At 34.3% G+C, this 26,369-nt stretch overlaps 6 protein-coding genes and 2 non-coding genes across 18 annotated transcripts; 4 read left to right on the top strand and 4 right to left on the bottom strand.

The window, feature by feature from the left end:
• The first annotated feature begins 53 nt into the window (after window positions 1-53).
• Window positions 54-1,575, top strand: mora (cysteine and histidine rich domain containing protein). 2 transcript variants are annotated; one of them, XM_081982098.1, is made up of 6 exons: window positions 54-238; window positions 337-587; window positions 648-792; window positions 846-1,009; window positions 1,074-1,265; window positions 1,317-1,575. In XM_081982098.1, the coding sequence occupies exons 1-6, from the start codon at window positions 175-177 to the stop codon at window positions 1,512-1,514; spliced, it is 1,014 nt and encodes a 337-aa protein (XP_081838224.1). In that variant the 5' UTR covers window positions 54-174; the 3' UTR covers window positions 1,515-1,575. The 2 variants fall into 2 exon arrangements, with proteins under 2 accessions (XP_081838224.1, XP_081838225.1); XM_081982099.1 differs by having other exon boundaries at window positions 1,309-1,457.
• A 150-nt stretch (window positions 1,576-1,725) lies between these two features.
• On the top strand, window positions 1,726-5,220 carry LOC145730742 (WD repeat domain phosphoinositide-interacting protein 4-like). The gene is made up of 8 exons (XM_081982097.1): window positions 1,726-1,913; window positions 1,977-2,051; window positions 2,168-2,360; window positions 2,417-2,597; window positions 4,318-4,526; window positions 4,578-4,682; window positions 4,737-4,861; window positions 4,914-5,220. The coding sequence occupies exons 1-8, from the start codon at window positions 1,859-1,861 to the stop codon at window positions 5,024-5,026; spliced, it is 1,056 nt and encodes a 351-aa protein (XP_081838223.1). The 5' UTR covers window positions 1,726-1,858; the 3' UTR covers window positions 5,027-5,220.
• LOC145730749 (small integral membrane protein 20) lies at window positions 5,087-5,621 on the bottom strand. The gene is made up of 3 exons (XM_081982115.1): window positions 5,360-5,621; window positions 5,245-5,301; window positions 5,087-5,191 (listed from the first exon to the last, which is right to left on the bottom strand). The coding sequence occupies exons 1-3, from the start codon at window positions 5,472-5,474 to the stop codon at window positions 5,145-5,147; spliced, it is 219 nt and encodes a 72-aa protein (XP_081838241.1). The 5' UTR covers window positions 5,475-5,621; the 3' UTR covers window positions 5,087-5,144.
• Window positions 5,622-5,714: 93 nt separating this feature from the next.
• On the top strand, window positions 5,715-6,721 carry LOC145730748 (uncharacterized). The gene is made up of 2 exons (XM_081982114.1): window positions 5,715-6,248; window positions 6,318-6,721. Exons 1-2 carry the CDS (start codon window positions 6,099-6,101, stop codon window positions 6,417-6,419), a joined length of 252 nt encoding a protein of 83 aa, XP_081838240.1. The 5' UTR covers window positions 5,715-6,098; the 3' UTR covers window positions 6,420-6,721.
• sqd (RNA-binding protein squid) lies at window positions 6,498-13,518 on the bottom strand. 10 transcript variants are annotated; one of them, XM_081982101.1, is made up of 9 exons: window positions 13,228-13,518; window positions 11,891-11,931; window positions 10,260-10,534; window positions 9,949-10,080; window positions 9,746-9,833; window positions 9,433-9,597; window positions 9,004-9,066; window positions 8,105-8,208; window positions 6,498-7,030 (listed from the first exon to the last, which is right to left on the bottom strand). In XM_081982101.1, exons 1-8 carry the CDS (start codon window positions 13,392-13,394, stop codon window positions 8,129-8,131), a joined length of 1,011 nt encoding a protein of 336 aa, XP_081838227.1. In that variant the 5' UTR covers window positions 13,395-13,518; the 3' UTR covers window positions 6,498-7,030; window positions 8,105-8,128. The 10 variants fall into 10 exon arrangements, with proteins under 10 accessions (XP_081838227.1, XP_081838231.1, XP_081838233.1 ...); XM_081982100.1 differs by lacking the exon at window positions 6,498-7,030 and adding an exon at window positions 7,565-8,047 and having other exon boundaries at window positions 13,228-13,517; XM_081982102.1 differs by lacking the exon at window positions 6,498-7,030 and adding an exon at window positions 7,565-8,047 and having other exon boundaries at window positions 9,433-9,591; window positions 13,228-13,516.
• Window positions 10,146-10,219, bottom strand: LOC145731351 (small nucleolar RNA snR61/Z1/Z11). The gene has a single exon (XR_014178792.1). It is a non-coding gene; the product is annotated as a small nucleolar RNA snR61/Z1/Z11 (small nucleolar RNA).
• LOC145731350 (small nucleolar RNA SNORD38) lies at window positions 10,599-10,673 on the bottom strand. The gene has a single exon (XR_014178791.1). It is a non-coding gene; the product is annotated as a small nucleolar RNA SNORD38 (small nucleolar RNA).
• A 325-nt stretch (window positions 13,519-13,843) lies between the features above and the next one.
• LOC145730731 (uncharacterized) lies at window positions 13,844-16,769 on the top strand. The gene is made up of 12 exons (XM_081982082.1): window positions 13,844-13,998; window positions 14,057-14,180; window positions 14,237-14,383; window positions 14,439-14,617; window positions 14,669-14,875; window positions 14,926-15,147; window positions 15,201-15,610; window positions 15,663-15,837; window positions 15,893-16,053; window positions 16,102-16,200; window positions 16,257-16,497; window positions 16,549-16,769. The coding sequence occupies exons 1-12, from the start codon at window positions 13,987-13,989 to the stop codon at window positions 16,762-16,764; spliced, it is 2,193 nt and encodes a 730-aa protein (XP_081838208.1). The 5' UTR covers window positions 13,844-13,986; the 3' UTR covers window positions 16,765-16,769.
• The last annotated feature ends 9,600 nt before the right edge of the window (window positions 16,770-26,369 follow it).

Here is a 26,369-nt window from a genome sequence, read left to right as displayed (position 1 = left end):
ACCTGTCAGTAAAAAGGTTGCTATTTTCACGTGGGTATCCGGTATGGTATGACAGTGGCAACACTGGCAACAGTGAGTGAGTTATTTTTAAATTCAGTTTTTGGATTTAATTTCTTCTTGTACTCAAGTTTACAAAAGGTGTTTTTCTAGTATTGAACGAAATAGAACGTTAACATGTCCGAACAGTGTTACAATAGAGGTTGCGGTCAAAAATACGACCCGGCTGTTAATAACGATGGTAAGACCTAATTATAGGTTAGGTTACTCTAGTATTTTCCAGAACTATTCTCCAACTTTTCTGTAAAGTTTCTAAACTGGATATATAATATTGTACAGAGGCTTGTAGACACCACCCGGGAGCTCCATTTTTCCATGATGCTTATAAAGGCTGGTCATGTTGTAATAAAAAGTGTACAGACTTTACTGAGTTCCTTAACATCAAAGGTTGCACTCTGTCCAAGCATTCAAATATTAAACCGCCTGAACCTGAAAAACCTAAAGTAGAAGAGATTCCCGACTCTAAACCGGTAGTAATTAAGCCGATTGTACCTACTTCATTGAAAAGACCTTCTCTTGACACTCCCTTAGTAAGTTTTGTATTTTTAACAATGTGAGCTGTGGAAATTAATTAACTATTTTCACTATAGATTGTGGTCAAACCTGAAATTACTCCTAGTCTTTTATCTCAAATTGAAAGCATTGAAAAACCACAGGAAAATCAAGCAGTTGAAAGCACAGAAATTGCTTTGGGGACTAATTGTAAAAATGGTGGTTGCACCACTTCATACCAAGGTTTGTCTTTTTCTAAATGAGGCTTGAATGTTACAATATAAGTAATTTCATAGGTGAAGAATCAAATCTAGGGGTTTGTTTACACCATCCTGGTGTGCCAATTTTCCATGAAGGATTGAAATTTTGGTCTTGTTGCCAACGTAAAACTACCGATTTTAATTCGTTCCTTAGTCAAGAAGGGTGCAAGGAAGGAAACCATTTATGGAAAAAAGATGGAGTAAGTATTCCACTTATTATCTCAGTAAATACAGTAGGTTTCTAACATTTTCTTCATCTACTAGGACACTGACACTAAAGTAAATTGTCGCTGGGACCATCATCAAACAGGCTCCTTTGTTATTGTTTCCATTTATGCCAAACAGTACAGCCCTAGTAAAAGTGTCATAAAGTTGAACCCTATCAGACTATATGCCAATTTAGTTTTTCCTCAACAAAATAATGCTACTTTTGAGCTGGATGTAGAATTAAAAGGAGTATGTACCTAGTAATTTTTGCCGGAAAAATAATTAAATGTAGGAAATAAGATTGTAGACGTGGAGGCTTCAAGCGTGACGATGTACGGCACAAAAGTAGAAATAAAGCTGAAAAAAGCCGAAGCAAGCAGCTGGTCCAAACTGGAAGTGCAATTTCTGAAAAAACCTGAACATGAGGCGCCTAAGAAGGAAAAATCATCGGAAATTGTATTGCCGCCTATTGAAGCAGTAGATCTGAGTGATTTGTAAAAAAACTTACTTATGCACGCTTTTTAAGTTTTATAACGTACAATATAAATACTGAACTAATTTTTTTTTTGTATTTTTTACAATAAAATAATATAATAGTCACTGAAAGTTTGTGGTAGCTAAAGTACGCAAAATTCAAAAAGACGAAGTTTGAAAGTCACGTGATTCTGTTAGGTTGATAGACGTCAATTCGTCAGTTGACAGTGACATATTGGCCTAATGGGAAGTGGGGACATAAACAAAAACATGTTTTTAATAATGGAATAGTTATATTTTTTTGTTTAAGTTTTTCTAGTGTTTTACATCTCATTTGTTGCAGTTAAAAATAAAATCAAACGTGCAATATGAACGGTAAAAACGGTTTAACCATCCTCAATCTACGATTCAATCAAGATTTTGGTGAGACTATTTTATTTCTACCTACATGTGTTCAGAACAACATAAATTGCGTTTTACTTCCAGGTTGTTTCACGGCCAGCATGGAAAATGGAGTCAGAATATATAATTTGGAGCCTTTAGTTGAAAAATCACATTATGGTAAATGAAGGGGCAGTACAATTACTAATTCAGTCACCTTAACTCATTCTCAAATTTGAAAATAGTAATAAGGGCATAGACTTTTTTATATATGCAGTTTACTTTTTCTTTTCAAGATTTGGATTGTGTGGGAAGTGTGGCAACATGCGAAATGTTATTCAGAACAAACATTTTGGCCATAGTGCCTGGTGGTTCCCATGCCAAGTTTCCTGAAAATGTTCTGCACATTAAAGATGACTCTCAGAAACGCACAGTGATGGAAATTAAGTTTGCTGGTCCTATTAAAGCAGTGCGTCTAAGAAGGGACAGGTAACTTTTTCATCACTTTACTTGTGGTTAAAATAGATTTAAGTAACTTTTTTCAGACTGATTGTGGTGTTAAAAAACCGAATTCACGTTTTCTCCTTTTTATTGCCAACCAGAGAATTATTTTCAGTTGAAACCAGATTAAATCCAAAAGGTTTGTGTGAAGTGAGCCCTTTGCAAAGCTCTCATAGGCAAGTGTTGGTTTTCCCAGGCCATAAACTTGGCAGTGTTCAAATTGTGGTAAGTTTCAAGCAAATGTGAGACTGAACTGAAGTATAATGATTAAATAAGTAAAAACTATGGAAATGTAGGCAGATATTAGTTGAAAATCCAGTTGAAAAAAACCAATCACTGAAAACTTTGGTTGCAGTTTCTTCATTATTATTACTAAAATTTCCAATTCATTTCGCAGTCGGCCTGGAGTCAACATTTCTTGTAACATCAGACAGGTCTTTATATTGTTTTTGCTAGTATTTTGAAGCTGTTCATAAGCCAATACTAAGGCCAGTATGTTTGCCTTTAAATTTAAATGTTTGTAAACTTTAAAAATACCAATAGTTTGATATACTTACAAAAAATATAGTAGAGTGCACTATAGCTGCTAAACTTGACTGAAGTGAATAGAACAGGATAATGGCAAAGCTTAATCCATAAAGTGTAGTAAAAATACTGGAAACCAGCAGGAACAGCAAGTGGAATGAAAATAATTTGTTCAGTGATGATGTAATTTCCTCTAAGTTTGTGAATATCAGCGCTATAATTCTCATTTCTTTAACCACATAATGGGTTAACAATACTTGGCTAGAAAAAGTGTTCTGCAAAGACTGATTAATATGCGCGTATCTTCTAGTCAGGAATTTAAGCCACTCAAAAATCAGTAGGGCAGAAAATCCTGCCCAATAATGCATCACACTAAAAAATTAAAGTTTTACTTATTCCTACTCACAACAATTTAAATAAGCACTCACCGAAACAAAATATAAGAGACCACTAAATAGTTTTTACCTAAAGTATACCAAACATACGTTTGTGTGCCGTGTATAGCCACAAACAACAGATGTAAAACTCCAAACTTGACGAGAAAATACAATTTGTATCTTGACGCCTTAAATTTGATGTTTCTCAGTAAAATTTCATTTTTTACTAGAGTACCCTCAATGTTCATCCAATGATTATAGCGCCAATTTTGCCTCAAGCAAAATACCGCCAGAAAAAAGTAGCTTAAATTTATATGGTGATCATTGCATTAATTGGTGCATTTAACTTACCCACTCCAGAAATTTAAAATATCCATAACCAAACAAGTTATGGGCAAGTGAGAGAAGAAATTCATCCGTAATAATATTAGCTCATATGCAACTGGGAAAAGGATTAAAGCAATTGTAACACCGACAATCTGAGCGATAACCTTCTTTTTGGGAGAACATGGAATCAGAAACATGTATTTTCCTTGATTGTGTAAGAACATTAGAACCTTTAAGTCAATCTGCATGTTTGTGTTTGTGTTAAATAGGGCTAAAGAACCTTTTAGTTAAATGGTATAATAGTGGAATACTTATTAAAGTTTGAAATCATTAATCAAACATTCAAAAGGTATTAATTGGCATTTAGGTGCAGTTTCATTAATAATTCAGAAACTTGCCCATTGTATAAGCAGTGTAATGTTAGTGAGATTGTTATTTTGATTTAATCTTTTAATGTCCCACAGGGCTGTTATTTTATCAATAATGACACCTATTCAGGCCAATTATCTAAGAAATAATGCCCTCTGACCATTTTTTAAATACATATCTACAGAATGAAAGTCGGACATTGAAGACACCACAGGCATTATAGCTAGGAAATAATGCTCACGGTCGAAGTAGACCCCTGGGGCCGGAGACCCTCGTGTTCTACCCTGTCGACCTCATGCATTATTGTCCTTATAATGCCCTTGATATCTTAATTACTATTATGGCAGGAGTTGTCCAATACAGTTCAAAGTTACTCTACCGCCCCTGTGTACATACAAGCGCACAAAAACGAGCTGGCCTGCATTGCTCTGAACCAGCAAGGAACCCGATTGGCCACAGCATCAGATCAGGGCACTCTTATTCGTGTTTGGGACACCACAACAAGAAATCAGTTAATCGAATTACGACGCGGCACTGATACTGCTGCCATTCATTGGTTAGTACCAATTTTTCAAGTACAGTTTTTGCATATTAATGGGGTTTTCAGTATAAATTTCAGTGCCGATTCGGACTTTTTGTGCTGCTCAAGTGATAAAGGGACGGTGCACATTTTTGCCATCAAGGACACTAATTTAAATAGGAGAATGTCCGGGTGTGTTTAAATGCAACTTTATGATTAGTCCAGGTTATATAATAATTTTTGTAGACTACCGCCTGCAATTAGAGGCACTCTTGGTAAATATGGAGACTCTCAATGGGCCCTAGCCAATTTCACGGTCTCTGCAGAATGTCCTTGCATATGCGCTTTTGGACCCAACAACTCCATATATGGTATACATGTACACTTGGAATTATTCTTTAATCAACTGAATATGTTTTTTAGCATTATGTCTTGATGGGACGTTTCACAAATACGCTTTTAGCTCAGAAGGAATTTGCCATGGAGAGGCTTTTGATGTGTTCTTAGAAGTTGATGATGATGATGACAGTTTCTAAATTACTCATTTTTAGTAAAATGTATGTTTAAACTATTTTAGGTGATGCGAGTCAAGAATATTTTTGTACATTTTGTTTATATATTTACAATTCCTACAGACAAACAAATTACTTATAATTAACCAATTTTTTTGCGGTCAAAAGGATCTGTCCAGACTTTCATGTCTACAAAATAATTAAAACTGTATATTCTATACATTTTTTAAGTAACAACTTACTTCCAGGCTGGATGTCTTCCTGTTTAATGTCTTTTCGTGTATGTTCCTGTATCCTCTCTGAAAAATTTATTAGTACCAACAATAGGACACCCATGATGCTAGTTCTTGTACTCACTCCATTTTTCAGGATTAATCATGGGGTCAATTATAATAGGGTAAGAGGTCAGGGCTATAGCCCCAACTAGTCCACCTACCAAGGCAGCATACCTCCAACCCACAAAAAAAGCCATTATGTATATTAACCCACCCCGAATATTATTTTGTTTTAATAATTATATGCAACTATTGAATAATCAACAAAAGTGTCACTTTATTAAATTATTGTAAATGAAAATTACTAACAATTAAATAACAGGGGGTACATGTTAGGTTAGGATTTTTGATAAGAAGATATCACTTTGAAGTTGGAAGCAACGTTGCCAAGTTAAAACTTAGTAAAAGAACTTCTCACGAAAAATCGAAAGAAACTGGGAAGGGTGGAATGTAAGTTTGGTTTTTAAAACGTATTCAACTGAATTTAGTTTCTTATTATAATAAATCAATTCTAATTTATTGAAAATGAATGTTATGTAAAATGTAAGCAAAATAAAGTTAAAACAATTGGCAACGCAGATTTATTGATTAATAAAATCTGGCAGCTGACAGCAGTCAAATAATATACATCTCTATCCTTGTTAGATGTAGATTGGAAGAGAAAGAAGGCTACTGACAAACAAAAATCAATAACAGTCTCTGTATTTGTTTCAACTGGAAAATAATCTGAAATTTGTTTAGGGTAGTGTTGAACTCGTTTTAAGTTAAAATAAATAAGCTTTATTAAACTGACTGAAGTGTTTAATTACTAAATCGTAACCATGAACTCTGCCATTAATTTAGGCGTTGAAGACATGACTGCCACCATAGTAAAAGTCTTGCTCTTTTTGGGGGCCCTCTTTCAAATGGTTTGTCTGGGGGCTTGTATCTTTGTTAAAGAGACTACAAACGATAGTAACTGGGCACCAAGGGTAAGAGTCCCCATTATATTGTCCCTTTAAAATATATTGAATGGTCAGCTCACATTTTTCTGTGTTAAGGAAAGTGAAGATGAGAGTTCCACCCAAAGCACCCCACAGAATACACCCAGGAGGCCGTACCACCGCAGTGGCAGAAAAGTTGAAAAGAAGAAACGACGTTAATTTTAAATAACAGTTCTATATAGTGTAGGCCACTAGACAAACTCTCTCAACAGGAATGAAATAAAAAAAAAACATAAGTAAAGTAATTACCATCATGTTTTATTAGCATTCTATTAATGGAACAATATTTTAGCCAAATATCTATAAAACAACTTTTCAAGTATTTGGTAATAATACATGTTGTAACTCTATGTAAATTACGAATATGTATAGTTACACTTTACATTGTTCAACCTCTTAAAAATTACATACACAATATATACCTATACGTCTTGAAATATAAAGAATATTCCTTTCCATAACCACTTTAGTTTCGTTTTCAAACTAATTTCACCACAAGTTAAAGAAACACTCTATTGCAATCAACACTCAGAGTGAATAACTTAACTGGAGATAAGTTAGAGAGGTAATTATAGTAATTAAAAAGGGAGAAAATTTCGGAAACTGGATTTAAAATATAAAAGATCACCCAGAGAGAGGAGGAATCACAGCCTCTGTGATCAGTTGGATTTACATTTATATTCTAGCACAGTCTTCTATTGTTAATTCTGTACATAGATGGCGCGTTTATTGCTGCTGGGACCATTCCTTCTTAGGTGGACGGGAGCTCGCTAAAAATTCAAATGCAAATTAGATGTTATAACTTTTTCAAAGTGTTATGTGGTCAAACACAATTTGTGCAGATATATTACAGACAGTTAGTAGTCGATCAAACTAAATCTTAACTGTAACCATACAGCCAGTTATCCTGAGAGACAAGCCGTAAAAATTACCCACGCTCCAGGTTGTATACTTATTGTTTCTGCGTATACCAATATTAGCTGTTTGTGTGTAATAGGTAATTAGTATGAATGGGTTGCTATAAGCCTAGGAAATGCTACATTTTCAAAATCCTTGCAATTGACAAGTTTTCCCAAAAAAAAGGTAATATACAGGGTGATGGTATATTAGAAGTATCTAGAGAACAACTTAATATTTTTCACTGAACTTTGGAGTGTAGCCTAGGTTGGGTCCAAACTCACTTTCCAAAATATTTTGGACTTAACAGTGTTGCCAAATTTCAATGAAAAATATTGAGTCGTTCTCTAGATACTTCTGTAGTATAGTTACAATAATAATAGGCAAGTTATAAACAAACATCCAACTCCATTCATAATCACTTTATTAATAAACAAATCAAGTCACACGGTAGAATTACGCTCACTTACAGTAACTTACATTATAGAGTTTGACTATGGATAAATTAATAAAAATACTCAAAACATACCAAATTGCTAATCACTTGAACATCACCATTATTTAAAAAACTAAGAAATTGCAATGGACTATTTTTGTATCAACAAGAAACAGTCAGTGGCAGCTCCTTTACGGAATAATTTACAGATAACTACCTGACTTAAATGGTTTGTAAGGTTAAAATTTAGCAGGTCCACTACAATTTCCGCCAGGAAACCAACAATTTGGTTCAACTTAATTTATGAAACACCTTAAACAAAAACAGTTGTTTTAACCAGTCTCCAAGTTGCTCGTTTTAAAATCGTCGTCGGGTTTTTTTGTACAGCAAATTTCTCCATTTAAACGGAATGACCTCAAGGAACGACTATTTTAGAGTGAATATTTGAGAACACCTGAAATTGGTTTGAACCAAAAATAGCACACCCAAGGCTGTAACAGTTAAAACTTACCTAACACTAATCCCTATGCTGGTTTCAGTAAGGCTGATGCCTGTTCTGGTTTCCAGTTCGGGCGCCACCGCCTCTGGTTTTACCCTGGAAATTGCTAGCTCCACCTGAAAAGAGAAAGCAGTATAAAAATTTTAATATTAAACCGGATCTACTCACTAGGCATCAACCCGTGTCACTTCGCAATAACTTTAACGGACCTCACTCTCAACAAGTAAATTGGAGATTGTCGCCGTCTTCTTCTTTTTTTTAAACATTACAATCAATCAAACCCTGAAATCGCGAACTTAAACGCAGAATAATTCAAAAACGAGATGTACATGGTGCACAAATTTGGATAAGTGTTAATTGCCTATAAACAATAAAGGCGACAGCTTTCAACAAAAAGCAGGGTAATAAATAAATGTTTAGTTTTGAGCATTTAAAATATTATAAATGAACTAGGAATAGTTATGCCAAGTTTACATGTTTGTGATTGGTCAAGCAGCTGCTTTTTCTTGACCAATCATAAACTAGGAACAGTGCTACGATTTACGCAAATGCTGTGGACTTAGCATTAAAATGCAACTATAATTCCTGAAATAGTAAACTTACAAATCATGCAAGAAAAATCCAATACACAGCAATAATGTAACCACTGTAAGGTCAAACAATTTTAGGTTTCTAGAAAAGTTTAGTTCAGCCTATAAGTCACGTTAAAGAAGTGTTACCAACGGATCCATTGACCCAAAAGTGAACTTAAAAGTTGACAACACTACACTACACTCTTGTGTCCTAATAAGTATTCTAAAATTGGTTTGCATAATCAATTTAGTTTACTATTCTGGAAGAATACTTATTTCAAACACTTTGAGCAAAAAAAGTGTTAACAGCTAATTTAGTAACCCAGAAGAGGTTAATACCTTTTCCGCGCGAATTACTGCGTCCACCTCCGTAGCCCCCATCATAACCATATCCCTGGTCAGCTTTAAGTTGCAAAAGATGAAAGTTTTTTTTAATATTACAAGCAAATAACCCTATTACAGCCAAGGTTTATGTGAAAATCGCCACCACCGTTAATAAAAAAAAATAATTTTGTGTTACATTGAAATAAAGCCATAGTGAACATCAATGTCATTTTATTCAAATATTTTGACGTTATATTACAAAGAAACGATGTTTTGTTTGTAGAGTCAAAATTTCGATTTTATACATGCCCAAGATAGGGTTTTTTTATGGACGACGGCTGAATGTGCTCTTACAAAGTAAATGATGCAAATAATAAAGCGTGTTTTAAAATTGTTGATGCGTCACATTACTGTTTGTAGTTCTTTTTTTATTAGGGTATTTACCATAGTTTCCTCCGTAGCCGGAATAATCGTAGTTGCCGTAGCCGCCATATCCGCCACCGCCATAGTAGTCGTAACCATAACCATCATAACCATAGCCGCTTTGGTTGTAACCGCCATAGTTACCATATCCTGAATTTCCATGAGAGTCAAAAGAACGCCCTGAAACTGTAGCCTTTCAATTCTAACAAACTAAAGGACAACTTAAGCTAAACATTTTACAGCCATAAACAAACACGTCAGTTCAGTGAATTGCTGAGACTTATGGAATGAGAAAAATAAGTTTATGAAAAATTTGGAACAAAAAACAATTTACCTCTGGGTCCACCTCGACCTCCTCTCATTCCTCTACCCATCATCATGGCCATTTGATCAGGTTTAGGAGTGGCTTTCTTAACATCAACCTTTAAAGAAATATATCATGTCACAGTTTACACAGTAAAAAATTTGCGGTTTTAATAATTTTTGAGATTATCAGAACTTTTTAAAGAACATTACAAGCATATTTTGGGGTCTCACCTCGTGTTCCTTGATTTTCTGTTTCGGCCTTTTCAGCAGATCGGCGACCACTTGTTCAGATTCAAATGTGATGAAGCAGAAACCTTTCCTTTGATTCTTTTGTTTGTCAAAAGGCATCTCAATTTCGACGATCTGCAAAAGAAGTCTATATTTTAAAAATATTCCCTTAAAATTGAGAAACTAAGCAGTTTTAGTAAAACTCAGAAGTGGTAAAAGATTTCTTCCCTGCACAATCAGAAGCAGAACTGGCAAGTTTTTTTCATCATTAAAATTTAAATCATTGTATAGCACAAGCACAAAAAACTACTTACAGTGCCCTGCTTCTCAAAATATTCCTTGATGTCATCATCTGTTAATTCTGGAGACAGTCCACCCACAAATATTTTCCCGTGTCTGGCTTTGGCTTTTTTAGGGTCTACTTTCTTTCCATTGATGGTATGCTCACCAGCCGCTGTCACTTTGTCGATAGAGGCGGCGTCTTTGAACACGATAAAGGCAAATCCACGAGACCTGCCAGTCATAGAGTCCGTTTTCACATTTATGCTATCGATTTCTCCGTATTTACCGAAGTAATCTCGTAGTTCCTCTGGAAATTTAAATCACGTTTAACCCATGGAATTATAGTGTAAATTTGGTAATTATGCATTTAACATATTCAGTTTTTTTTTAAAATGTCTTCTCTGTGCCATCAGAAGCAGAACTGGCTAAAATTTTCATCATTTATGACATAGACTAAATGATAAGTACAGACAATCAGCGCAATGTAATTATATTGGCATCCAAAAAGTAAGCCGTTTACGCTTCCTAATGTATTTCGGCCACTTCAGTTGTAGGTAAACTCTAAGAGATGGCACTAATACAGCTCGTCATAGTTGCCAACTCTTGCAGCTTGATTTTTTGCAAATAAATTTGAGTTAATTACTCGTATTTTGAAAACAAAACAAGATAAGAATTTCTGGTTTGAGGTACCGATAATAAAGATTCTATTTATTAAAAGTCACGGGACTCTTTTTTAACGTCAAAACCGAATCCTAAAGGTTACATGACCGTTTTTTAGTTTTAAACTGACACACTAAATCACGTATCTATTTGTAAGATTAAAATATCATTTTTAACGTCACGTGACAGTTTTTATGTTTAGACTATTTTTTTAACGTCAAAACACATCCTGAAGATATCTCTCTACTCTTTTAAGATTAAAAATGGAATTTATAATGTCATGACAGTTTCAAATGTAAAAATGTCATTTGAAGGATATTTTAAAACCCACGTGACCCTCCTTACAGTGCAAATGGCTACGTGACAATTTTCAACCAATAAATATATTTTCAAAGCTCACGTGACTTTTTTTAAAGATTACGTGTCCGTTTTTTAGTTTTAAACTCTAAATCACGCGACTCATTTTAAGGTACAAATAGTCACGTGACTTAAGACTTAAGTCACGTGTTTTAAGATTAAACATGGAATTCACAATGTATTAAGTATAAAATAACCCTTGAGGAATATTAAAAATAAACTAATAAAAAATAACTAAACTAAAAATACAACAAAGTGAAACACAATAATTAAAAAAAAACACAAAATCTGTTTATGCGTTTAGTGATGCCATCTCACGGTGCTCACTTTTTTCATTGCCACTGTTTGTCTATACTTATCATTTGTCATTTAGTCTATGTTTATGATCAACTTGTTTTTTTTTAATTATTGTTATGATTTACTCTATAGTTTCTACAGAAATAATTTCATATCAAATAGTGACTATGGGCAATTTTGAAATTTCAACACAATCGTATGTCTTAAAATTTCTTTGATACATTCAATAGAGAGATCAGAAAGAAAACTATAGTGTATATCAGAGAGCATTGTAACAACTCCTTTTCATTGATCATTAACTAACTAAAACTTGCCTGTACAATAAAAATATGAAAACAAAAATACTCACTATCTGTAGTTTCCCAACTCAATCCGCCAACAAACAATTTTCTGGAAAATAGAGAAATGCAAGTTTTTAATATAACAGTCTGCCTGAATATAGTCCTAAACATTTTTAGAATTTTTTAGCTTCTTAAGGAAGTCAACTACAATTAATCAACAATGAATAGTGACAGCAAATTGAATCAATTGAGACATTAAAAACATATACAGCATTCAAACTTCTCAGAAAAGTTTTTGCAAGTTTTGGTATATTGTAATCAAGTTAAATTATCAACAAATTTTTCCCAACTAGACTCAGCAAATTCAAAAAAATGCAGTAAAATGACACAATTTATATGGAACAGCAAAACCAGACTTAAGTGAACAAAGAAAACTCAGTAACTAGGACTCCACTCAAAGTTTGTGATCGATCTGTGACCTGTAAGAGAATTGAAGTTCTAACAATAAAACCACCTCAGTTTGCTAATCAGAAAGCTCATAAATTAGTAAACATACTTAATTTACCACTTTCAATCAAAACATGTTTCTACTGATTTTGAAGCCCACAGACTTGAAAACAATAGAAAACATGTTTTATTACAATATACCAGAAAAACCAAAAACATATTGGAAATAAGAATTCTGTAATGTAAAATGCCTTTGTGAAAACACATTAAGACAAATGATTTGTCCAATTAACTGATTACTGAGTTTACTGAATTTTATCTAAGTTGGCAGAATATCATGTGCCCAAGGATAAATACCATGGGTCCTGCCTGGATCTGGAAGCTCTCCCATCAGCATTCTCCTTCTTCAGCATAGTCGACAAGCCACCTGGAGAAAAGGAACTGTGTTTAAATTGGAGTAGCTCGCTAAGCTAAATAATGGCGCGTCCTACACACCCGGCATTTTTCTGAATTTAGAGGGAATCCAAAGATGATATAATACTGAAACGTACTTACTAGAAAAAGTGACTAAGTAAATGTTAAACAACGATTAGTGACTTTTAAGCTGCAACTGGGAGAAAACTGCAAAAATTGATGATCAAATGCACGCCAAAATGGACCCATCGCGATGCTATTTTAGAAATACTTGATAAATACAAATTACGATTAAAACTACTCAAATCTTGAAAAATACTCATTGCACTTTATTAAATACATTATAAAATACGGTAAAAACTTAAAATTAACTAAAAAAGTACGCAATTTTTAACTGATAAAATCGGATTTTTGTAGTCAAACAAAAATGGCCGGCTTGTGACTAACCTGAGCCGCAATATACTGGCAGCCATTAAATGACCAAAAAAACCATTCTTAAGCGCTTTCAACAGTTCTAAGTATTTACGATATTAAAAAAACATACCTGTCGTCATCTTTTCCGGGCTTATCAGCGGAACCGCTGTCTGTGGGGGGCGCGTCTCCGCCACCGCCGCCATTATTTTGTGCTTGTGAATGATCCATACTTTGATCTGTAGTTACGTCTTGGGAGAAATCTTCACCATTTTCCATAGGAGTATCTTGATTAGCCATTATTTGTATTTACGCTTTTAGTTAAAAGTTAGAAATACCACTAATAAAGATAGAAAAATTTTACGTAAAACGTTGTCAATCTACTTTGCAAGAGCACCAAAACTGAAAAGAAAAAACTGAGCATCGACAACCGGGTAGAAGGTGTCGGAGCCGGTCCGGAAAGGGCGTGGTGCCCGGCAAGCGATATGATTGGTCAAAGTGGTGTACGACGTATATCCTACGCGTGACGTCACTACCGGTTGGTTCTACATGCTCTGAAGTAGGAGTACGTTCAGAAATAAGCACAGTTTTTTTAAAAATCAAAACTAGAAATTTTTTTATTTAATCAAAATGCATCTTAGCAAATCAATTACTAATAACGATTTGATTTTATTAATGTTATCTGGAGATAAAAATTTTTTATAAACTCTTGCCGTATTAGTTTGGACCTTATGGTGAAGTCAATGTTCATTAAGCTTAAGTAATATAATTAACTACCTGTTTACCTTTACATTTTTTCTCTAATGAGATGTCGGTTTGTGTCAATTAGGCATCTCATTTTTTTTTCTAGACCTTACAACTTTAAATTGGGGTAATTTGGGAAAAATCTAAAATGCACTGGAAAGTAAGTACATTATCGACTTGAAAATGTTTCATAATAAAAATATGATAAAAAATTACAGAAACTAAAGTTGGGGGATGTATGGAGAACATGCAACAAAATCAGAGCGGCAATATTCCGCGTTGGAATCAATCTTCCAGAGTATTTTGCGCGTTTGGATCCGCACAAAAATTGTCTCATTTCTGGTCAGTTTATACCTTATTTGGCTGAATAGCAGTTTTATTATATTTATTTTTAATAGAATCACAGTTTATATCGGTTATACATGGACAACTGGGCGGTACAATTGGCCTTTCTGAACAAGAAGTGGCTGAATTAGCAGACTATTTTCGCGTTCCGGATGGTCGTATCTACTATACGCAACTTTGCGATGTGATTAATGATAGCAGTAAGTCCAACTAAATTTCGATGCAGACCTGGATGAGTTTGAAATTGTACTATAGTGCCACAATTTGGTGAAAATAAGCCGATAGTAACGGGTTTGGAATGGGATGACCCGATGCACGTTAACAGGTTGAGTATTAGTGAAGAAAGAAGACTAAATATTCTTATAACGAAAATAGCTTCAGTTGTTAACATGAAAAAAATGATCTTGCGACCCTATTTTCAAGATTACGAACTGGTAAGTGATTTAGATGATTCTCCCCACTGATTTTAATAAATACAAATTTAGGTATCAAAAAATAATGGAACCGTAACCATAGCACACTTTGCTCGAATCATGGCTTATTTAGGAATCCTTTTATCAGCAGACGACTTTAACTTGTTAGTAAAAAAGTATTTGAAGGACAGCTACACGTTGAATTATATCGCATTTTTACACGCAATCGACCAAGTAATACAATATTTAGACGCTCATGGAATTATGGATTTAAGTGGGGTGTGCATTAAATATATTCTAAAAAACTTCCAGTAACTTTCTACAATTAGGACATTATGGCCATATTTCCGGGAAGAGTTATAAATGCTGAACTACCAAAGTTGCCACGACCAGAAATTGGAAAAATAATGGCTGCTAAGTTGTTTGGCAAACAAACCATTTTTCATCCAGCTTTGGAGGAATCTAAAAAGATGGAACATATTTTAAACACAATGGCCATGATTCAAGATCACGTCGCCAGAAACAGACTCAGGGTTAACATCTTCTTCAAGGTATCAGTAGCTAATAAATTCCAAGAGAAATTTGCTTGATGGAGTTTATTCAGCATTTTGACGGCTTCAATTCTGGACGAATCACAGTGGACCAATTCCATCGAGGTCTGGATGCATTGGCTTTAAATGGAAAACAACGGTTTTTCTTATCCCTTCCCGATGTCCAGGCTGTCATTAATCAGTACAGGGACCCTTGTGATCCTACAAGAGTCTGCTGGAAAACCTTCGAAGATGACATCGACCATGTTTTCACTGTTAAAGAATTAGAGAAAAATCCAGAGTTGAAAGTGGAACCACCCCACAGACCTCCAGATTTTAATGAATCAACCAAGTTAGGGGGTGCAAACTGGCAAACTGTTAACACAACTCGGCGCAGTCTTTGTGAAGATGCCGTGTATAAAGTAAAACAAAAAATTATACACAGACGGATTTTGCTTAAACCCATGTTTAAAGATTTTGATAAGTAGGTTTATTATACCCTAACAACAGAATTAATATACAGGAATTTCTTGAAGGCACAATAACGGTCATGTTAGTCGAAACCAATTAAGACAGGCATTAAACACTAGTGGAATTTTGTTGTCGGATGAGGAACTGTTTTCTTTAGAAGAAAGATTTAAAAATGATATGGGTTTTAATTACGTATGGTTTTTAAAGGAAGTGGAACCCAAACCTACTGATGAACCTTTAGTAAGAAACCATCAATAAGTACATTAGAAAAATGCCTAATTATTTGTATGTGTAGTATGTACGGTTCTTGGAAGATATGAAACGTTTAAACGCTGAACCACCAAAAAAACCACCCAACAGACAGGAAAAAGACATTGTCCAAATACTGGCTAAAATTAAAGGAAAAGTCGTACGGGAAAGAATCAGAGTGCTTGAGTTTATGAGAGACTTTGATAGGTTTGTTAGAAGCAAAATTTGAAATATCCTTCATCCACTTATTTTTAGATGCAACGAGCAAGTGATAACTAGACTAAACTTCCACAGAGCCTTGCTAATATGTGGTTTTGAGTTGACTTGCAATGAAATTGAAACCTTAATGGAGGTGTAAGTTTTACGACAGCGTTTTACTGAGTGATCTTGATAATAACACACAATTTTAGATTTTCATCTCCTTTAAGACCGGAATGCGTGGATTATCGAAGATTTTCGGACGTGGTCGAGGAAGCTTTCACTCAACCTTGCTTAGAACGAGCGCCTCTCATTGTACCTATTCAGCATGTGCCGACCAAAGACTGCGAAAAGAATTTCTTAAACTTTGACGAGCGTTTGATCGTGGGAGTTGCCATGCAAAAGTTGTCAAAGAAACCCGACTTACAAATGAACTTGTCTTCAGTCTTGAGGGTAAAAACTATATTTTTCAAATCAAGCCTTATTACTTTGTAATTTTTTCAGGACTTTGATAAGACTAATTGTGGTACAGTTTCCCGCACTCATTTCCTTAAAGCTCTGACTCTTAGAGGAATGTACAACTTAATTTCCAACAAAGAATTTGATGTTATTTGTAAATGTTTTGGTTTTGAGAGAGGAAAGAGGGATGAAGTGGATTATAGAGCTTTTATGAAAGCCCTGGATATATTGTTTGCTACTGACAAATATAACCCTTTCTAAATTCATCTTGTACTTTTAATACAACTAATATTGAGTCACAAATAAACTCATTGAAATGCCAAAAATTAAAAGAGACAAAAGCACCCAAAAAGGTATCAAAACATGAACTAAATCTAACAAACCATACTCTAATTTTAAACACAACATAATCTGTCCTGTGACTAGGGAAATGACAATTAAAAGTGACAACATATTTTTATCACGGAGTAGATCTTTCAGTCGATGATGGATGCAAGAAATGATAATGTGAAATAAGGCGTCTATCAGTAAAATAAAATCGTAAATCCACAAAGGCAGGAAAATAAGGAACCAGTTCCAATGTGTTCTAGCTTCTAAACGAAGACAGAGCAGAATAAAAAACACTAACAGTATAAACCAGGTAAATAAAGCTCTGTGCATCACCATACTGGGCTTTGTCAATTCTGAAATGAATAAAACTTGTTTACAAGCTGTGAAATTAATAAAAAAGTGTCTTACCTTATCACAGTTTCAAAAATAAACCTTATGTAGTTCTGCCTGTTTTTAAAAAAATAAAGGATGGTTGAAGCTTTAATTTAACCATAATGCAGTGTTGATAAATTAGTTGTAACTTGAGTTAATATTAGACAGTAAATTGTTTAATAAAAGACTTCTTAAATGTTTTAGAGTATTTATTTACATTTGAATTTTCTTAACCACATTTTTGTTTTCAAAAGAAAACAGCTGATCTTAAGATGATGTCAACTGTCAACGTTTTACTTTAGACAATTGAAGTCGTTTGCAAATAATCACGTGATTGACTTACTTGTGTAGTTAAGGTAGTCACGTGGGTAACTGACGTTGCACTGCTTTGAATGGTTGGTGCTTTTCAAGTGCAGCTCCGGGACATTAAGCGCGTGCATGTTCGCGGTTTTTTTAAAAACGTTTGTGATGTAATTCATTTTCTAGCTTTTAGCTTTATTTATAATCATTTGACTACCCGTTAAATAATGTTATTATATCCTTAGCCACACACACACACACACAAAATTAATGGTCGTTAGAATAATAGAAAATAGTAGTTTTTCAACTCACTTGACTGAATTTGTATGAACAATTCTTATAAGGGTCGCTTTTATAATTTAATTCAATTGTTTGTATTGCCCATATTAGAAATTGCTTGTCTTAAGGTCCCTTTGGTTAGTCTTAAATTGGTCTCGCCCCAAAGACCCTTTGAGTTTCGTACATTGATTACTAACAGGTTACTCCGGCCTTATAATTTTATTTGAAATCGATCCCTAAAGCCACTTCCTGACTGGAAATAAGATACAAGATCCAGTGGACCAAACTACTGCAAAATTTGGTTTTAGTCTGCTCTTAAATTATAAATTAAGCAGTTAAAAATAAATAACTTTAGGTTAAAGTAACATGTTTTGTCATTATGACTTTTTTTCAAATGGCTAGAGTAAAAGAGCGCAATTTTCTCCAGTAAAATCGTGTAAACGTCTCACTGGATGATTGTCCAAGTTGGATCGTCCTTGACAAAGTGTTGGTCATTCGATATCCAAACTGTCGCTCCTATTTTTCACTTTACAATTTTCTTTTCATGCCGTGTCTAGCCCTGTTTGGGACCCTAGTTCGGTCAATAAATAACTTTGTCCGACAGTTTGCGGCCTTCCTAATTTCCATTACCAAACAGCATTTTGATCGTAATTAGACGGGTTAAAAATGTAAATTTATCTAATTTTGGTGCTTAAATCTATCGACTATTAATTAACTGATTAAGTGAGCTTTCAGGTTTAGATAAAGAACAGTGATAGATTGGACGTGTTCACTTAGCAATTTTTCAAACTGTACGAGAAAAAATTTATTGACACTTTTTGCGAGGTATGGTAATTTTGGCTCATCAGTATTCATGCCATTGAAAAACTCTGGATTTCCTCCCTTCTAAGCCATTTAAGAACGATTTAAAGCTTATTTTCACAATATAAATCAGTCTTTGAGTTTTATCCACCCGGGAAAATTTTCCAATAATAAAATTATGATTTTATTTTAAGGATTAGTTTGTAAGGTCACAGTTTACAGTAAACTTTTTAGTTAACTTACAAATTTTGTCAGTTTTTGATTGGTTTGTTGGGTAATATCCGTATATCTAATTTACATAATTTTCATATGTCGACATCAATTTCATGATTCAAATCTGAAGTAAATTTCTATGACTGCTTTTTGAACATTTAACTTTTGAAGTAATCTACGTGAGCCTAACGGCTTAATAATTCCGAAAGTTTTGTTCCCTGTGGCATGCGAACAAGGATAAGAATAAGTCAAGCAGAAAACTATACCGAACTGAGACATTTTTAATCAAAATCTTCATAAATATTTAAATTTACTACTGTTTTGGTTTAAAAAAATTATGTTTGTGGAATTCAAAATCGATGCAAATTTAGTTCAAGTAAAAGACAAACAGAGGCCTTTTTGCCCTACACAGAGACACACAAGTCTCGTCAGTTGCAACTATCCCGAAATATTCCAGTCACGAAGACTCGAATTAGCTGTCGCCATACAGAACCTGACCCGAATCCCACATTTCTCTACCTGCTTTCGCACCATGTCCCCACGACTGAGAAAAATTACATTTTCGTTTCGTAGGGGAATACACGATATATCGGTGTCTGAATTTTTTTAAAAGAACAAAAGTGAATATTCTGGAAAATTCCAGAAACGTAAATTTTAACAAAATCCGGAACAGTTGCTCGTCAGACGAGTTGCGACAACTAATTCAGTGCAAGCCCAATTGAATATTCCGAAGGAGTTGCATTTTAGATGTCATTGTCGGACACGGTCGTTCGAAAGGGGACAAGTTTATCCCCCAGTGGCTCCCTCTTTGGGCATTTTGCTTTGATTTACATGCTCAAAGCTCACTTTGATCCCAAAGTTGGTCGTAAACGTGACCAATTTTAAAAAAAAATCAGTAGCTACAAAAAGAATAATTTATTTTTATATAAACAAATTGTCTTGTTGGCACATCAATAAATTTATGTTTTTTCGTGATTTGAACAGTTTTTAAACTAGTTAACTGTGTGTTGTACTTTCCAAGACAAATGTTCTAACCAATTTGTTTAGGCTGGCCTTGATCGTGTATAAAAAGTTCTTTCTATACATATCTGGATCAGGAATGAACCTTTCTTTGATTTTTCACTCACAACTTGCAATCAACTACACGAAATGATAAAAAAAATACATATTTCTTACTACATCTGCATACGTTTGTGTATAAAACGAAAACCGCTAACGCCGCCATTAAAAATGACATTTTAGGCTTTCTAGTATAGAGGGCAGTGCAAGAGGCCTTCGGAACTCACGAAACAAACAAACAAAAGTCAACCTAACCGCAATTGGGACGTCAACGACGTAAACCATGTCAAAATTAAAAGTAGAGATTATTACATCCAATAGGAACGCTCAAAGTTAGCTACGTCATACTGCCTGCGAAATAATCGGGGGTAATATCCCTAGTGCATTTAATTTTTCCGGAAAAATTCGGAAAAACGAGTTTGATTCAAATTTGAATAGTATATTTTTACACTCATAATTTATTTTTTAATTTGTTGGATAGGCCCATTGGTTCTTTTTCCCATTGATTTTTTAAGAATTCTTTTGAAATTTTATGAATATGAATGTTTCAATAGGATGCCTCATACAGTCTAAACTACACCAACATCTAATTATCATAAAACGTAAGGTTAGAATTTGAATAAAACTAAGAATTCACTGTCTCTAACGACAAAATTTGAGGGTTATTAGTTACTAAAGTGAAACACAGGTGCGTCGCGTATTTTCTGCCCATTTACCTTTTACTCAAGGGACGTGCGTATCCTAATATTTGTTTTACCCTTACTTAAAGAAAAACAAGCTTAGTAAGAATGTGTTTAAATACGTTTTAACGTCCCTCTTAATGATTTTGTCTTAGATTAATTGGTTTAACGATGTACTTAAAACTGATCGAAATGTCTTTTTGGATTGCTTTTGGTCGAGGGTGGTAAAGCTGATAACAAAGCGTCATAAATATGTCGATAAGCCCGACCATGCCTATTGAGAAAGTTTCCAAATGGAAAAAGTGCGATCGTTTGTTAGTCCCTGACCGTTTAATGGGTTAGGAAGCAATTTCTTGTTCGCCAGTGACATTAAAATTGTATCAAATTAGAACGCCCCTCATATTGATTTTTGTTAAGTAATTAATAACGGTTTAAGTGGGGAAACGCAATGTTGAGTTAAGTTTAACTAAACTAAAATTTAAATAGAAATAAAAAACACAAAGCACAAATCGATAATGTTTATTCAAAGAATGACAGGTTTTCACTCGCCTGTTCAGATTCACATGATAAATGGAAATTATTCTCCTGAGAATATTAACGTTGTTGAAAGTATTTTGCGTCGTATTTCCACTGACTAATTAATCATTTGCTCGTTTGCTCTGTGTGTCGAGATTTCTGTATTTTGTTATCACGGTTTTCCACACCGCCACAGTATTTTTATTTGAACGACTTGAGACAGGAAATCAATAAGGCTCAACAGTTAATAATAACAATTTTATTTGAAACTCTAAAACTGATAATGCGGCTGAAAGTTTACACAGTCCAAGTCTGGTGGAAGGCTAAGTAACGAGGTAATTTATTAGAGTAGAGCAAAAGTTTTCTCGGGGCCAGAGATTTTATCTTGACAAATACCAAAGTATACACAGTTTGCTTTATGTTCAAAGGTTTCCCTACTGATGAGCCTGATTAGTGCTTCGGGTGTTAAAGAAACTGCTTAGTCTTTAAAATATTTTAATGAAAACAAGTTTTCTTTAAAAATATTGAAAAACTGGGTGTCATACATTAGCAAATTATGAAAGTTCTTGATCATAACTTTGCTCTATAATTTAATGTATTTAGATGTAAAAAGTCAATTTCAATAAAGTGTCAGACATAAAACTGTGCGATTATCCTCATACAGCTCAAAAATGCAACTACGTGGCATGAATGATGAAATGTGAGGAAACTCATCTGATGTGACACGAATGAGTAAACTTTTGATATTTTTATGGTCCGAATATAGGAAAAGGACTGTTCGAAGTCGGAATACAAGCCATTCCACAATCATAACGAACCGCAGCTAATTAGGCAATAAGTATTCACGTCACTGCCACCCCCTCAAATTGTCAATCTCGGGGGTAAAACGTCTTAGATTACCCCAAGTAACTCTAAAATGCATAACTTAGTCGACGACGAGATATCATTAACTACATTGTAATAGGATGGGCGAGGCCCTAAGAGAAGTGGGCCAAAGGGAAACTGGAGGGAGACTCAAAGGGCTTTCTCCCCCCTTGCTCTCCTCTTCTTCTGAATGCCGGACTTAACTAGACTTGGGACGTGGGGACCTGATTGTTCCGTCTGTACTCGACGACGACGTAATAATGTCGCTCTGGGTGGTTTCCCCAGTTCATCTCATTTTGACTATATAGGGATATACAGGTGAGCTTACTTTGGATACAAACTACAATTTTAATTCAATGTATGTTACTTTAAGGAAAACCAAGTGAAAAATTACTGATTTTACGTACATTATTAACACACAAAAACCCAAAGCGACTCATAAATTATTAAAATACTTTCAAGCTGAGAGAAAAATGTAAAGAAAACACTGAAAACTTTATTTCGCATGGGAAGTAAGAGAGAGTTGAACAAGGAGAAAAAAACGGGGCCAACCCCTCGCTCTTGTAACTGGACTTTTGGCTTCGCGTTTTTCAATTTGCATTATTAAAAGTCTTTCTGGCTCAGTAAAGAGGATTTCGCCTCTTAATGTTGGACTTTCAGACCGTGAACAAGTTTTCCTGCTTGGACAAAAGTTTTTATTGGGGGCGACGGTTCAGACTCGACGTGAATATTCGCATAAAAGCGATTGAATTTTTGTTTTGCTTTAAATTAATTGGTTGGCTGATTAATCGTGTTATCTATACGAGTTTTAAGTAGTACAGTTCGGTTTAAAGAAAAAAGAAGCTTGATAAGATTCAATGAAAAAAAGAGAGATCTATTGCAAATCAATGCTTTTGACAAAGATGGAAAAATATGCGACAGTTATCATGTTCCTGACAAATTATGTAATACGTAAATTTTTATAAAAACATTTCTAAACCTAATTTGATTATTTTACATAAGAATGTTACTAAAACTAAAAGTGCCAAGCCTTTAAACTCCTCATGTTACCGAGATATTGATTTTCAAAAAGTAGTAAAAAATACCTCATTCTTTAATTTTTTTTTCAGAAATGAAAAATTTGAAAGTGCTTTCTTTCTACTTATTTCACCTAATTTAAGGTCCTTTGGTATAAATATGCCCTTTGCTGCGTATTGGAACCTTTCTGGAGAAAAAAAAAAAGCCAAAATTTCACTTTTTGCAAAAATAACGTTTTCTCAATTTTCGAATGATTGTAACTTTTTTATTTGAACTCTTATAGATTTCATTAAAACGCAATTAGAAAAAGGATAAAAAATACTACAAAATGAGCCAAAACTGGCCTCTCTAACTCTTCATGTTACCGAGATATTGAATTTCAAAAAGTAGTAAAAAAAGACCCCTAATACCCCCCGATTCTTTCAATTTTTTTTTTCAAAGTGCATTTTTTGTACTTATTCTACCTGATTTAAGGTTCTTTGGTATAAATATACCCTTTTCTGTCAATTACAACTCTTCTGGAGCAAAATAAAAAATTGCCAAAATTTCAATTTTTGTTGTTCTTTCTCAGTTGTTCATCCTGTAAATTTTTATACGTCCCTTTATGTAAGCATTAACAAGGAATTGTAAAAAAACGGATTGACAATCTCTTCTTATTTAAAAGTATTTAACCTTTCTAAAATCCTCAATAACAATTGTAGCAAATCAAAGTTTAGCTATTTGTCCAAGGTATGTTTTGTTGTATAATACAACAATGGGCCAGGCCAGTCGATTATAAGGCCATTCTAAATGGCAAAGTTAATCATTTCCATACATTTCCATTTGAATGGAACGAACATAATGCCCTGCTGCATTTGATAGCCGGATAACATTCGAAGTGCTTCCATATTCCAACTTGTTAATCCGAAACAATGCGTTCAAGTTTTAAATTACATATGGTCGAAAATCCGTAGGTTTAATAAATTTCTGCGTGCCTACGTAATGGGAAATGCAATTAAAATATGACTAAACAGACGCACTAATTATTACGACCAAATAATATTGGAGGATTCGGAATTAATGTAGTGTTTTATTGGCTAAATATTTGGAAGTGGTGCGCTATTGAAGTTTACGCTACCTTTGCTAATAATTAATAAACCGTTTGTTCGTTCGGTTCGATATTTTGGCTGAACCAGCTCGGCAATTTAGCAGTGTTTTTCCGGAATTTTTATTGAAACAGGAGCCCCGTTTCTATTGGCCCATTATGAAAATAAATACGGTTATTATCGCAAAGCAATTTGCACGGTTCAAAGTCGACACGACATGACGTATGTGCGTGCAATGTACTACACAGATCTGAACAGGAAAAGCCAATTGATTGTATCAGCAGAGCTGCCAACTGCCCATTATATGGTTTAAATCACTCTGGAAATAGACCTCGTTGTTTCTATTTACGCTCTGCATACAGAGTTGAAAACCAATTCGGTTTTTATTTTCAAAAATATTGGTTTAAAAGACTGGAAGGCACATCCTTGCTTTATTCAAAAAGTAACCGAAAAACTAATTTTTTTTCGTAAAAAAAAGTACAAATTTATCAGGCAGGATTTTCCTGCCTGATGAAAGCATGCAAACTTATTAAAAGTCTGGAAAAGAAACTCGCTAGATGACATAAGGATAAAGCACGTAATCGGGTCAAGGCTAGAATACGGAAAAGACATCAGACTGTTCATTTTCACTCAATATTTCCCTTGTTTGACTGGGAAATTCAAATCGAAACGAAATCACCGGTAAACATTTTTTTCCTGGGGACGAAAAGTGGGTCGATTTATTGTTCCTTGAGGACGGGCGTTTAGTTTGGGCCGTATTATTTATGGTCGTGGGACTTGGACCTAATTCCCCGCCATGCACAACAACTATTTAATAAAATTGTACGGGCAACTGGTGGCAATTGGATGTGACGATTAAAAAGTTACTTTTACGACCAGAGAGCTCTGTACGTGACTCTAATGTCGATTTAATAGGAACAATTCGGTGCGATGCTGCTGCTTGAACTTTAACTTGAATACATTTACTACTTTTCTTGGCCCTTTCTTGGAAGTTCAAAACTGAGTTGTTTTTAACCATGCAACTTTTCTAAATAAGTTAAATTAGAATAACTGCTAAATCATTATTAAACTCAGTACATAACAGATAGGAGAAAATCATATTCCGAGCGAAAAAAATTTAATAAAACATTTCGGCGAGAACGTAATTTGGTTAACATGCTTTTCCGTTTTTCTGTTCTTTCACATTTATTTCTCCAATTTCATTTTGAACAATAAATGTCTGCAATAATATAATCGCAGCATGATTCGTACAGGTAAACGTTCCGACAGGGTTTTTCTTCTTTGGAATTGTCATAATTAAATTTTCCTGTTTTTTTCTGAGAAAAAACTTCCAATTAGTGTAGATAAACCATTAAACGCTAACGAGATTGTTATAATTCTATTAATGCATTAAGTAGCCGTATACAAAAGCAGTTTCTAGTAATGATCATTCATTTATATCTGTTAAAACTTTTCATCTATCCCGAAGGAGCTTTTCGGGGAAGGTTATTCATACTAAATGAGTTCAGTTCATTTCGCTCTTCAAGTCCAGGCCAGAACTTTCAACGGCCAAGTAGCGGTTGTGTAAATGAGGGTAATTTGATGCCCAAGTTACTCTTGAGTTTAAATTAAATATAAGTTTTTTTTTTCAAAGCCTGGAAATGTAAATGCAGTAGAAAAAAACGGGTTAGCAAGTTTATAATAGGTTAAACTGGTCTTTTGCCTACTATGATTACAATCAGGCCAGAATATGTTACTAAGACTAAATATATGAGTGTGGAAAGTAAAAAAGTAGGAGAAAACAAGTATAAACGTAACATTTACCTAGAATTTACGTAGATTTATCCCAAGAAACCTTTCAGGACTTTTTTTGATAAAATTATCATGGCCACATTCGTTTTCAAGCTCCATGGAGCGAACAGAGCTTTTTTGACGTCACAATGACGTAATTCGACAATTGGTCAAATTATGGTTTTGCCAAATTACGTCATCGTGACGTCAAAAACGCTCTGCTCGCTCCATGGAGCGTGAAAACGAATGCTGCCCATGTGTCCAACTGACAAATGACATCCGCTACATCAAACTGACACGTGTCACAAATTTTGAATTCAGTCACAATTGTGATCACATGTTTAATAATCATCAACTGGACTTTCAAAATTTTGTTTTGTCTAATTTGACATATAAATCATCTCTTACGACCGTATGCACGGTCAGTCATTTTGAAGATTTAAGTTCAGAGTGTGATTTTCTTTTCAGTGCATGCTATTGAACATTCACAGTCTAAACATAAATTAAGCTTAAACCTTCAAAATGCCTGATTTTGAAGACCATTAATATGTCACTGGGTTAATTCTTTAATATTTAGAGA

This window comes from Ips typographus, linkage group LG6 (genome assembly GCF_016097725.1).
Source record: "Ips typographus isolate SLU linkage group LG6, UJ_Ityp_2.0, whole genome shotgun sequence".
Lineage (NCBI taxonomy): Eukaryota > Metazoa > Arthropoda > Insecta > Coleoptera > Curculionidae > Ips > Ips typographus.
Note: the sequence above shows the minus strand (reverse complement) of the source record. Positions and strands in the feature narration are given on the sequence as shown.

What these genes read in the sequence shown, in the direction of transcription:
- LOC145730749 (XM_081982115.1), bottom strand. Translation starts at nt 5,474, where the DNA reads ATGGCTTTTTTTGTGGGTTGGAGGTATGCTGCCTTGGTAGGTGGACTA. An exon ending in GATTAATCCTGAAAAATGGA is followed by an intron (nt 5,302 to 5,359) that starts GTGAGTACAAGA and finishes TAAATTTTTCAG; the next exon opens with AGAGGATACAGGAACATACA. An exon ending in GGAAGACATCCAGCCTGGAA is followed by an intron (nt 5,192 to 5,244) that starts GTAAGTTGTTAC and finishes ATTATTTTGTAG; the next exon opens with ACATGAAAGTCTGGACAGAT.
- LOC145730742 (XM_081982097.1), top strand. Translation starts at nt 1,859, where the DNA reads ATGAACGGTAAAAACGGTTTAACCATCCTCAATCTACGATTCAATCAA. An exon ending in TTGGCAGTGTTCAAATTGTG is followed by an intron (nt 2,598 to 4,317) that starts GTAAGTTTCAAG and finishes CTATTATGGCAG; the next exon opens with GAGTTGTCCAATACAGTTCA. An exon ending in GATACTGCTGCCATTCATTG is followed by an intron (nt 4,527 to 4,577) that starts GTTAGTACCAAT and finishes TGGGGTTTTCAG; the next exon opens with TATAAATTTCAGTGCCGATT.
- LOC145730748 (XM_081982114.1), top strand. Translation starts at nt 6,099, where the DNA reads ATGAACTCTGCCATTAATTTAGGCGTTGAAGACATGACTGCCACCATA. An exon ending in ATAGTAACTGGGCACCAAGG is followed by an intron (nt 6,249 to 6,317) that starts GTAAGAGTCCCC and finishes TTCTGTGTTAAG; the next exon opens with GAAAGTGAAGATGAGAGTTC.
- LOC145730731 (XM_081982082.1), top strand. An exon ending in ATTTTCAAGATTACGAACTG is followed by an intron (nt 14,618 to 14,668) that starts GTAAGTGATTTA and finishes ATACAAATTTAG; the next exon opens with GTATCAAAAAATAATGGAAC. An exon ending in AACCTACTGATGAACCTTTA is followed by an intron (nt 15,838 to 15,892) that starts GTAAGAAACCAT and finishes TTGTATGTGTAG; the next exon opens with TATGTACGGTTCTTGGAAGA.
- sqd (XM_081982101.1), bottom strand. Translation starts at nt 13,394, where the DNA reads ATGGCTAATCAAGATACTCCTATGGAAAATGGTGAAGATTTCTCCCAA. An exon ending in AGAAAATCAAGGAACACGAG is followed by an intron (nt 9,834 to 9,948) that starts GTGAGACCCCAA and finishes ATTTCTTTAAAG; the next exon opens with GTTGATGTTAAGAAAGCCAC. An exon ending in CAGTAATTCGCGCGGAAAAG is followed by an intron (nt 8,209 to 9,003) that starts GTATTAACCTCT and finishes TTCTCTTTTCAG; the next exon opens with GTGGAGCTAGCAATTTCCAG.
- mora (XM_081982098.1), top strand. Translation starts at nt 175, where the DNA reads ATGTCCGAACAGTGTTACAATAGAGGTTGCGGTCAAAAATACGACCCG. An exon ending in CTTCTCTTGACACTCCCTTA is followed by an intron (nt 588 to 647) that starts GTAAGTTTTGTA and finishes TTTTCACTATAG; the next exon opens with ATTGTGGTCAAACCTGAAAT. An exon ending in ATTTATGGAAAAAAGATGGA is followed by an intron (nt 1,010 to 1,073) that starts GTAAGTATTCCA and finishes TTCATCTACTAG; the next exon opens with GACACTGACACTAAAGTAAA.